The 11,131-nt window shown below is 38.0% G+C and overlaps 1 protein-coding gene across 2 annotated transcripts; it reads left to right on the plus strand.

Annotated features, from left to right (window-relative positions):
• Window positions 1-1,795: 1,795 nt before the first annotated feature.
• On the plus strand, window positions 1,796-10,884 carry hapln1a (hyaluronan and proteoglycan link protein 1a). 2 transcript variants are annotated; one of them, XM_084414907.1, is made up of 4 exons: window positions 1,796-2,082; window positions 6,496-6,819; window positions 8,109-8,411; window positions 8,493-10,884. In XM_084414907.1, exons 1-4 carry the CDS (start codon window positions 2,019-2,021, stop codon window positions 8,780-8,782), a joined length of 981 nt encoding a protein of 326 aa, XP_084271033.1. In that variant the 5' UTR covers window positions 1,796-2,018; the 3' UTR covers window positions 8,783-10,884. The 2 variants fall into 2 exon arrangements, with proteins under 2 accessions (XP_084271033.1, XP_084271032.1); XM_084414906.1 differs by having other exon boundaries at window positions 1,797-2,082; window positions 8,085-8,411.
• The last annotated feature ends 247 nt before the right edge of the window (window positions 10,885-11,131 follow it).

The raw sequence follows: 11,131 nt of genomic DNA on the forward strand, positions 1-11,131 counted from the left end.
CACAAATGTTCCAGATGTGCACTATGGCTTATAGCCACATACAACTAGACATGGATTCAACTCCATAGCCTTTGGCTCCAAATAAGACTTTGGGTTCATAATTCAATAAAGCAGAAGGATTTAGTCCAGACTTAAATGTTCTGATGAGCTCTACACTTTTTGTCGTTGATAGAGATAACAAAATAATTTATTAGTTAAATATCCTGGTTTCCTTACTTTCATAAAGCCTTTAAAGATTTGTACAGTGTATTTTAAAACTGTTCTTTTTTTCAAGTTATTCATAGATTTCAACAGTGGAAAAATCTGTTTTCTTTTAGCTTAACAACTCAAAACTACACCTTCTTACACCTTTTAACCAAAAATAAAATGGCTTCAAGAGCAAACAGACAAATTGCTTAAACTAGCTTTCATAACTGCCATGATTATTTCTGCAAATTGGTCCTTTTGTGTTTAAGTGTTTGGAAAGAAATAAGCAACTCATGACATCATCTGGGGTAATCAAGAATTAATAAGTGTTTAGACCCACATTTCCAGTCAGTCATGCTGCAACCCAGAGACCCTTCTTCATTTTCCATATTTTGTGTGTGTGTGTGTAGGTGTGTGTGTGTGTGTGTGTGTGTGTGTAGGTGTGTGTGTGTGTGTGTGTGTGTGTGTCACACATAGAAATAAGAAATAACGGCCTCTGTCTTCTGTGAGCTTTTTTTTTTTTTTTTTTTTTTTTTAGGGTGGGGAACATATGACTCAATGGAGCTTTAGTCTAAGACAAGGCCTTGTGGGGATGAAGGGTGTCTTCTCACCTAGAATCTGTAAATCACAGCTGAAATAACTATGGAACATCATTTGCGTTGAACAGGTTTCTCCCTTTCACCATCACTCAATCGAGACCACTAAGAAAACATCCTTGATGGACCACACATTCTCCTTCCACATCCCCATCCTATCTCTTCTCCTGTGATAATAGTCCAGACATACATACACTTCGTTTAGGTGAAGTGGGCCATACATTTACTTATCAGTACAAGCTTCCATTAAGTAATCTGAAAACAGAGTTATGTTAGGTGAAGAAGAGGTTTCAAGAGGAACCAAGAAGATGGGCAGATGGGAAGGTGGATGTTTTTTGGATTTCTTGGCTGATCAAAATGTCTGGCAGGCCTTGATGTAAAACATCATAACACAGCAGGTACAAACACATGAAAAAACAATCAGCAAAGTCACACTGCACTAGTCATGTATTATAAGCATGTGGAGAGGTTGTGTAATTCAGCATTTGGAGATCATGAATGGTGTTCAAGGTTTTGAATTCTTAGTGGGAGTCCATTGTTTCCAGTGAGACATGCACAGTTGGACATGTTGGACAGATTTACTTTGAAGACCTTAGACTAAATGTTGAGAAAGAAATATTTAAAGTGGGTTTCTGGTACTAATATTCTATTAGACAAGATGCCTGTATAAAGTTGATCATTCAACATTTTGAGAACTTAAACTGTATTTAAACCAATGTGATGTCACAAAAGCCTTTAAAACATTTTTTTCCATTCTTTAAAGCTTTTTTTTTTCTTCTCATTTTAAAGTCATGGTTACATAATAGTCCTTATATAAATCCTGTTAACCATACTGTAGCCAGCACAAACAACATATTGTAGTCCGCACGTCTCTCCTCAAATCTAAACGGAGAGCCATGCATGGCAGAAAGGGAAGCTGTTCTTAAATGAGGGAGTCCACACGCATACACACACACACACACACACAGACACACAATGTAGGGTGATGGGCTTCATCTCTCTCTAAGGGGAGGGGGAGTGGCTACATTTGGCCAGGGCTTCAATATAAGCCTTTTGAATGGACCTCTTAGGAGCCCAATCTTTCTTGTGGCACAACTACCAACACCTACATCGACAACAACGGGAAGAAAGTATTTGTCTGGACTCTCCAGTTTTATTGCCCAATTGCATTTATTTCTTTTTGGTAATTTGCTTTTCTAGTCAAGAGGCCTTTAGGCAAAGAAACAAAAAGACAAAATGATCGCTCTGTTTTCCTTGGCATTGTTTTTCTTTGCAAGCAGTCTACATGTTGAAGCACAAGGTAAGAACCACTTTTGATCCCTTCGTGCATGAATGAATTAATTAATTTACGTTTCAGCAAGCATCTGTTTATGTGTCTATGTGCATATGAAAATGTGGTAAGATAAATGTAATACTCAAAAACTGCACAGTATCATTTATAGAAATACAAAGTTAAGCGCTAATAAGAATGAGGGATAAGACAAAAAAATATGTACCATGGATGAACATAATTTCCTCAATGCTATCACCAGATTTGAATTGAATTACTCCACTATTCATCTCTAAAATACTACAAGACTCCTCCCACTATACACATGCACACACACACACACACACACACACACAAAGATTCAGATCACCACAGACTTTCATAAGCTCTAAAACATCTGCTGCAGGTAATTTAACAGTTGTTTTACAGTTGTTGACAGTTAGTGGAGGATGTGAGCCAACACTGAACTGGCCGTGGAAAGCGGCTATTACCTTTTCTTGTGGGTAAATGCAAGATCAGTCCCTGACAGCCAGTGATGTCAGGAGTATATTAGTGGCTGAAGAGCCACACAGTGAACCTTTATATTCCCAGCTGTATGCTGGCCGTTGCCAAGTCCATTTTACAGTGAACCCACTGAATGTATGTATCTGACAGGAGCTACAGCAAGATTAACAGCCTCTGAAAATGTAAAGAGCCCCTCTCTGAATGCAGTTATTTTCCTTCTGATGTAATGGTCTGTAAATTTATGGGTGTGTATCGATTGGGCTGGACTGGGACTGATGGAGAGAAGGTAGGGACTGGATGAAGAAGTAAAAGTTTCTTATAGTTTTGGGCACTTAGCGACTGCTCAAGACAGGCCTGATTCACGGAGGCTCTGTTCAAGACATAATTCAGCCATTAGTCAGGCATGGCTGAGTAAGGGGTGTGTGAAAAAGAAAGAGAATGGCTTTGTGTGTGATGGACGAGAGAAAAGGGGAGATAATGAAGGAAGGACTTTCAAATCAACTCATGCAAACGGGGAGAAAGAGGCAGAATCTAAATGTCAATGCACAAGTAGGATGGTTATGATAGCGGGAGTGCTGTCCAGCTGTGTGCAATAATTCATGTTCATATCCCACTGACCTCTGCTTGCTCAGCAAAGTGTAGGAAATGAAGTTTAGCCATCAAGACTGTCTGACTGTGAGGGAGCGATTCCATATGTCACTTGTATACACAGATGTGAAGCTCTAATCAGTGTGCTTTTATGCATTTAGGGTTGTGTACCTCACAACCATATAAACTGTGGGACTCCAACCCCATTTATGCAGCAGATGTGTACAAGATGCCAATGGGGCCCAAACACGTGTATTACATGGCAATGTTGAATGATTGTTTTAATTTAAATGTATATCACCCTCTCTGTTTATACTTCAGGTTGCAAATGTCTCTGATGACTTTTATTATTTGGAGTCTGCTTGCTTACTTTACTTTTTCTTTTTTAATAAATTGTCAAGCATTGTTTTATTTGCATATGTTTATTTCAACATTTTAATATTTTTTATTCTCTTGCTCTATTTTTTATTAAATTAACTTTTTAATAATATTAAAATGTATATTTATTATTGTTATTTGTTGTTATAATTTTGTAATACTTTATTTATTATTATAATAATTTAGATTATTACTACATTATTATGACTCCTTTAGTCACGGACCTCAATTACAGTTTTCTCTGAAAAAAAAAAAAATCCTTTTATGTTAAATTAATATCTATCCTTTCTTACACCAAATAGCTGAGTTCTTGGTGGGTGGGAAAGAGGCACTTAAATATTTAAACCACCACGGCATTTCCATTCTGCCGTTCAAGAGTAAACACTTTCCTTCTGTTTGCTTACAAGAGCAGGAATAAAGGGTGGGTGGAGATGGGGGATGGGTGTCACGGGAACTAGTGGGAGTTGGGTATATGGAGAACATTATGGGTTCGAGGATTTGAGATGATATTTGAGAGTTGTGCAAAACTGGTACAAAATCATACCAGCAATGCTGTACAGATAGTCAGCCAACAAAGAGAGCTCTTGCATGTGTGGAGCCCTAATCCAAAAAGCTTAGTTATAAATTTCCAAAACTGGTAGCTGCTGTCATTACTGGAGGGTGTACTTGATCATTTGATGAGAGATTATTCATCTGTTCCTTCTGGTTACAGCATGCCACTTTGGCACACTGTCTCCTAAGCGAGAGTTTAATTGAAAGAAAGTGAGAGTGAGAGAGTGAATGACTCACAATGTGTAAAAAGGGATCAGATGTGGTAATAATTGTAAGAAATGGGCTAGGACTAAATTACTTCTGGAAAGAGGAGAATATTTCATCAGTTGGTCATAATGTGAATTAAGTGCTGTATAAAGGTGGAGAACAGTACAGTTTAACATGGCTTTTGATCCATGAAACGCTCAGATGTTAAGAAAATGTATACATTCATTCTGAGCACAGGTTGGGCACATGTTATTATGGTTAAGAAGTTTCCAGCTTAGTCGAGTGAGGGGTAATAAAGGACTACGGTAAAGTAAATGGTTTGATGCAGAAGACAGAAAGTCTTGCTAATGAGTCCCATGTTTGTTTTGAGCATATGGGAAAGGTTTTCCTACAGATACACTTCACCTGAGTGTAAATGTTATTTGTAGAACATGCTGGTCATGGCTTAACAGAAAAAGTGCCTTTGTCTCTGTCTTAATCTTTTTAGATTGACAGGTTGCCCAGCCCATGCTTATGAATCAGTTGATGGTGTAGATAAACAAAAAGGATTTGAGTTTACTTGATAATATGGGTTAAATGATTTGGCAAAGCACATCTGTGGACAGTTTAAACCATAGGGAAAAGAGAGACTGAATGGTGCCTTAAGCTAAATCGAATTATGTCTGCTGTGCAATCGACACTTTGATAGCGGTGTATAGCTGGCATGGAGAACTCTTGGGTCGGTTTTAGTTTCCTTGATATCTATCAAATCTTCCATCATGGAGCTGTGATGGATTAGGGCCTCCCAAGGCTCAAGCAGAGATCAGGAAACATCTTGTGGAACTGAATGAGACAATTATGCCCCTAACCACAAGCAGACATAGCAACTACTACCAGAGATACAGACACAGCATCAGCTAGCAAACAGTTTTAGAGGGGTAGGGGAACATATGTCCTTATTGACACAAAATGGGAGAATAATGTCTGTGGTAGCCAGAGCCGGACAGTAACTGAGTACATTTACTTGAGTACAGTACTTAAGTACAATTTTGAGGGATCTGTACTTTACTCGAGTATCATTTTTGGGGAGTACTCATGACTTTACTCAAGTACATTTGAGAGGCAAATATTGTACTCTTTACTCCACTACATTTCTATCCATAACTGTGAGTACCCATTACTTCTTCTAAAAAAAAAAAGGAAAAAAGCAACATCTCGGAAACCCTCTCAAATGTGATTGGATTGTGCAGGCGCCACTGATTGGGACAGCCTATCAGCAATCACCTTCAGCTTTCCGCCAAAGTCAACTCCATGGTCAGATTTAGATAAGAGACGAAACCATGGACGAAACAATGGATGAAGACGCAGCAGATCCATCCCGGGAGTGATATTTTTTTTCCCAGGATGGTAGGGGAAGACTCATGAATATTCATTAGGGAAGTCATCCCTGATTGGTCTTAACCCCAGAGTTACGGGTAGGTTTAGGGGCGGGGTTATGGAGGTCATAAGACCCCCAGTGACGGGTAGGTTTAGGGGTGGGGTTAGGGGCAGGTCATCAGACCAATCAGGCATGACTTCCCTAATGAATATTCATGAGTCTTCCCCTACCATCCTGAAAAAAAAAAAATCGCATCCCGGGAATGTGCCAACCCGTGGCCCCACCTCGCCAGACTATTTCAATTTTCTGAACAAGTTAATGATAGTTTTCGCTTCAAGTGTTTGCTGTGTTTACCAATGTAAGCACTGTGGCAGTAGTAATGCAATATTTAGAAAATGTACTCTTGTACTCTTGATACTCAAGTACTTTTAAAAACAAGAACTTTAGTACTTTTACTTAAGTAGACATCTGACTGTAGTACTTTTACTTGTACTTGAGTAAAATTTAGCAAGAGGTATCTGTACTTTTACTCAAGTAATGTAGCTGTGTACTCTGTCCGCCTCTGGTGGTAGCCCAGTTTGTGTGCAAGCGTACCATCTGATTCCATTAAATTTGAGTATTTCTTCGGCTGAGATGTGTGTGGCACTGCGTTTCTTCCTGTTTTGTGAAGATTGCAGGCTTCTTTAAAACTTTAAGACATATGGATAAAATCAAACCAATAAAAGGATGGAAGGAAATCTCATATAATTAAACTAATCATCTCCTTGTAAACATATAAAACAAATATACTAGACCTGCTGTGTGGTTTCAATACAAAGAAACCATTGAGAGAGAAACCTCTATTTGTTTCATTTTAGATGAAAGAATCAAGGTCTATGCCAACAGAGGAGACAATATCACTCTGCCCTGCAGACTGGAAGGTCTGTCCAATTTGTTCGGAAACAGAATCAAGTGGACAAAGCTTGAGGATGACTCGACTGAGACCGATGTGTTGATGTCCATGGGGTTCCACAAGAAGAAATACGGAAATTTCGAGGACCGCGTTTACCTGTTGGGGGCGGATGACAATGATGCTACTTTGGTTATTACAAACCTAGATCTGAAGGACTATGGCACATACAGGTGTGAGATCATCAATGGCTTGACTGACAAGATTGTCGAAGTGGACCTTGAACTGCAAGGTAACTTTAGTTTTTTATGCTGTCACATAAGTAATCATTTAACCTGTAACATTTATATGTATTCATTAAGCAGGCTCTGCTCAAAAGTGACTTACTATTGAAAATTAAACAATCAATAGCCAACTGGTCATAAAACAGCAGATATGTTCCATATATGTGTCTGCATTGACATGTATAATAGACTGTAAAAAAAACAACAAAAAAAAATGATGATGATGTGTCTCCAGTATAGAAAAATGAAAAATGAAGCCAAAATAGAAACCCAGAAATGGTCGTTGCCAATTACATCAGTTGGAGCCAATTACAAGTCTGCGTCAAGGTCCTGCCCATATCCCCACTCCCGGTGATTCAGTCACAATCACAGCTGTCAATAATGATGTTACACCCCATTTTATAGCATCAAATAACTAACTAAAATCAAACGTTTTTGGGGAAAAAAAACACTTGAACTTACATCAGCATGATAAGAAATACCTAAAATGACAGAAACCATCTTAGGGAAAAAAAATATTTTAAGAGTAATTGGAATTTTATTATATATATATATATATATGTTTTTTTGGCTCATGTCCCATTCGATTACATGGAGAGGGTGGGTTTATGACCTATACTGCATTTAGTCACCGGAATCTAAATGTTTTGGCTTCACTTTTCAGGATGTGTGCAGCACACTTGACAAATGAACTGACTGTAATCTAAAACACATTGCCATTACTTTACAAACATATTTTATTTACTTTCTATATTTCAGAATTTGTATTTGAACAGGTAATTTTAGTAAACAGTCATCAACATTACCACAGAGCTACACATTAGCACTTGAAATGTGAAGATGCTCTCTTATGTTTCGTTCAACTTTTGTATTTGCCACTTATCATTAGCTCATTCTCCTGTAATACCCTGTAGTTCTTGTTCTTGGCCAAGACCACCATTGCAGACTTGGTTCCAGAGAAACAATGGGGATCTTTACACAGAAAAGTGAGGTGCATGAGCATAATGAAGCAGGCTGGCATAACTAGCCATTGTTACCTTTGGAACAATGGAGTATAAGATTGAAAAGCCTAAACCCTGCAAGTAATTTTCTCTCTTTTTGAATAGCTTTTTTTTCTAACACTCTACCATGTAAATCTTTTTAACTAAGCAGGGAACTCTATAAAACTAAGGCTTTTACTAATATCGCTCTTATGCGTTCGTTCATTTGGCCGGTCATAAAAATACATGCGTCAAATCAACCTAATGTTAAACTCAGTCAAACTTTTCCTCAGGGGAAAATTCACTTTCATTCACAGGGGTTGTTTTCCCATACTCCCCTCGTTTGGGGCGGTACAACTTCAACTTCCAAAACGCTGCGGCTGCGTGTCTGGACCAGGACGCTGTGGTCGCCTCTTTCGAGCAGCTCTACGAGGAATGGAGAAGTGGGCTGGATTGGTGCAATGCCGGCTGGCTCAATGACGGAACCGTGCAGTATCCTATCACCAAACCCAGAGAGCCCTGTGGAGGCGCAAGGACCTCAGCCGGACTGAGAAACTACGGCAGGAGGGACAAGTCCAACAGCCGCTATGATGTGTTCTGCTTCACAGCCAGCCTTAAAGGTGAGTTAAACAGTTCAATTCTGTATAACATTTAGCAGTGTCTGTGTCCACAACCCTGAAACTCTTTGTTTTACATCACAGGCCGCTTTTACTACCTGATCCAGCCCAAGAAGCTGGACTATGAGGAGGCTGTCAATGCGTGCCAGAGAGATGGAGCTGAGATTGCAAAGGTGGGCCATATGTATGCTGCCTGGAAGCTGCATGGATACGACCGTTGTGATGCCGGTTGGCTGGCCGACGGTAGCGTTCGTTACCCTATCTCCAGGCCCAGGAAGAACTGCAGCCCCACGGAGGCTGCGGTTCGCTTTATTGGCTTCCCCGACAAAAAGCAGAAGCTGTACGGTGTCTATTGCTACAAACCTCAACCGTGAAGCGCTTCATGTCACGTTACCTGTCACCAACCAAAGAGTAGCAATACATCGGTGTCCTCCTCCAAACTTATGAAGGACTTTTGCATGAACTAGCCTTAACTGTGACAATGGTCACCGTGATTTTGCCAAGTAAGACATGTTCCTGGGTCAATATAGTTTGTTTATCCTGAAACAGCATTCTTGCCCGAATATTTAGTCCTACCCCTAAACCTAACCCTACCCATAAGTTATCCCTAAAATCAGAGGGAAATCACAGGTGTATAACACTGATGTAGAAGCACCAAACCCTGGTTGCAAGCCTAAACTAAACTGTAAACATGTCTGTCAAATCTGATTGGTTGATTGGAATGTTGTTCCAGCACCATCAAAGATGTTGCTCCAGGAACATCTTGCATTAGGTGAAATCACGTTCATCCTGTGACAACTATTATAGAAAGCATACTGTAAAGACAGTACTGCAACATTCACATCACAATATTATTGTAAACAGTTATTTTATCTATTATTTACATTTTATATAGATTTTTACACCATATGTATGAAAAACAAACACAAATTGCATTCAGAAAGTATATTCAGCTGGAAGGAAAGTTGAAGTCACACCATTTTGATGAAAACCCCTTTTAGTAAGTAGTAAGTGTGAGTTTGTCAAGAATCTCAATTGTGACATTGCAATAAAATATTTAAACATAACAAATAGTATAAACTTGACAGAAAGTTTTTGAAATTTTCCCAAACAGAAAAGCAAAGGCACCGTAAATGGACCTGACACCTTTCTTTTCCTGAAACACTTTATCGATCTTACTCAAATTCGAATTTCCTTAAAACTATATAGCTATATATTTTTCTTTTCTTGTGTTGGTGTATTATCCAATGCTCTGAACTGTGACCTTATTTTATCTGTTTGAAATATCAAATGAATGTGTTTGGCCTGTAGTGTTAAGGCTTTATATTCATAAATAATTCCATTGTTTCATTATTCATGTCTACCCTTTGTTTGCAATATTGTGATGTACTTTCTCACCTGTTACTTGCTCTATTTTTTATTTTTATTTGTCAATCATGAGAGCTATTTCTCAGTTTTGAACTTGATGGCCTTGGTGAAGATTTTAAAAGTTGTTTAAATGTGTTCATCCCTGCACAGAATTTTGACAAGTATTTAACCAGAGACTGACAGAATTTGACAAACTGCTGATGATGCATTGAACTTTGTTATATGGCAGAGAACTACACACATAATTTACTCTGAGAGAATCGTTTAGGACCCAGTTGTATTTTTGCAACAACATTTCAAGACTAGCTTGAGCCTTAGTTGCTTAAGTGTAGATGTAAATCTCAATTTAATGATATTGTAATGCCACTGTTCTCTGTAAAAAGGGAGAAACAGCACTAAAAACCACATACACATACATACAGTTTGATTCTAATAGATTCAATGGAATGGTATGACAAGCAAAGTGTGGCTGACTTCAGATAATGAGATCTTTTGAACGTAACATCTATTACTTTTCACTTTGTATTGATAGATGTTGTTTGTTTATGGGGTTGGGAGGGGAAAAGATTATCCTCCTTTAAGCTTTGAACTGCAGAAGCCACAGTGCACATACATTACATTTTGTTTGATTTTGTCTATGCACAAAATATCGTCTTTTATTTTATTTTATTTTTTATCTGAAGTGCAGTGTACGGTTTATGAACGAAATAAATTTTAAATGAAAAATAAAAACCCATAAAAATTGAAATGGCTTTTGTTCTATTCTCCACTAAACTGTGTTGTAAATCTACAGTGCCTATAACCATCCCAGCTAGCAGGGAACGTTCTCAGAACTTTCGCTAACATTCCCTACAAGTTTGGTTAATGTTCTAAAGAAAACATTTGAATGTAATGTTTACCGAACATTTTAAGGATGTTTTCTCATTTAAAAAAATGTTCCTATAACGTTATATGAAAACTAAGATATAACATTTTAACTGCAACATTCAAAAGATGTTTTGGGAATGTTTCTGAAATAACAAGTTGTACTATGATCTCAAAATATCATTGTCCCTATGTTTCATTATAACGAAAGAAGAACGTTCTCTCTGTCACGTTAGGAAAACGTTTTGAGGATATCATTGAGAGATGAGATGTTGAATGTTCTTTATAAAACGTTATTTTAATGTGACGAGTTAACAAAATTATAACATTTTATTTGCAACATTTTGAGAATATTTTGGGAATGTTGTTAAAGTTAAAGTTTGTACAATGATCTCAATATAACATTGTCCCAATGTTTCATGATAACAAAAGAAGAACATTCCACTTGCAACATTTTGAGCATATTTTGGGAATGTTGTTAAAGTTAAAGT

This window comes from Rutilus rutilus (assembly GCF_951802725.1).
Source record: "Rutilus rutilus genome assembly, chromosome: 7".
NCBI lineage: Eukaryota > Metazoa > Chordata > Actinopteri > Cypriniformes > Leuciscidae > Rutilus > Rutilus rutilus.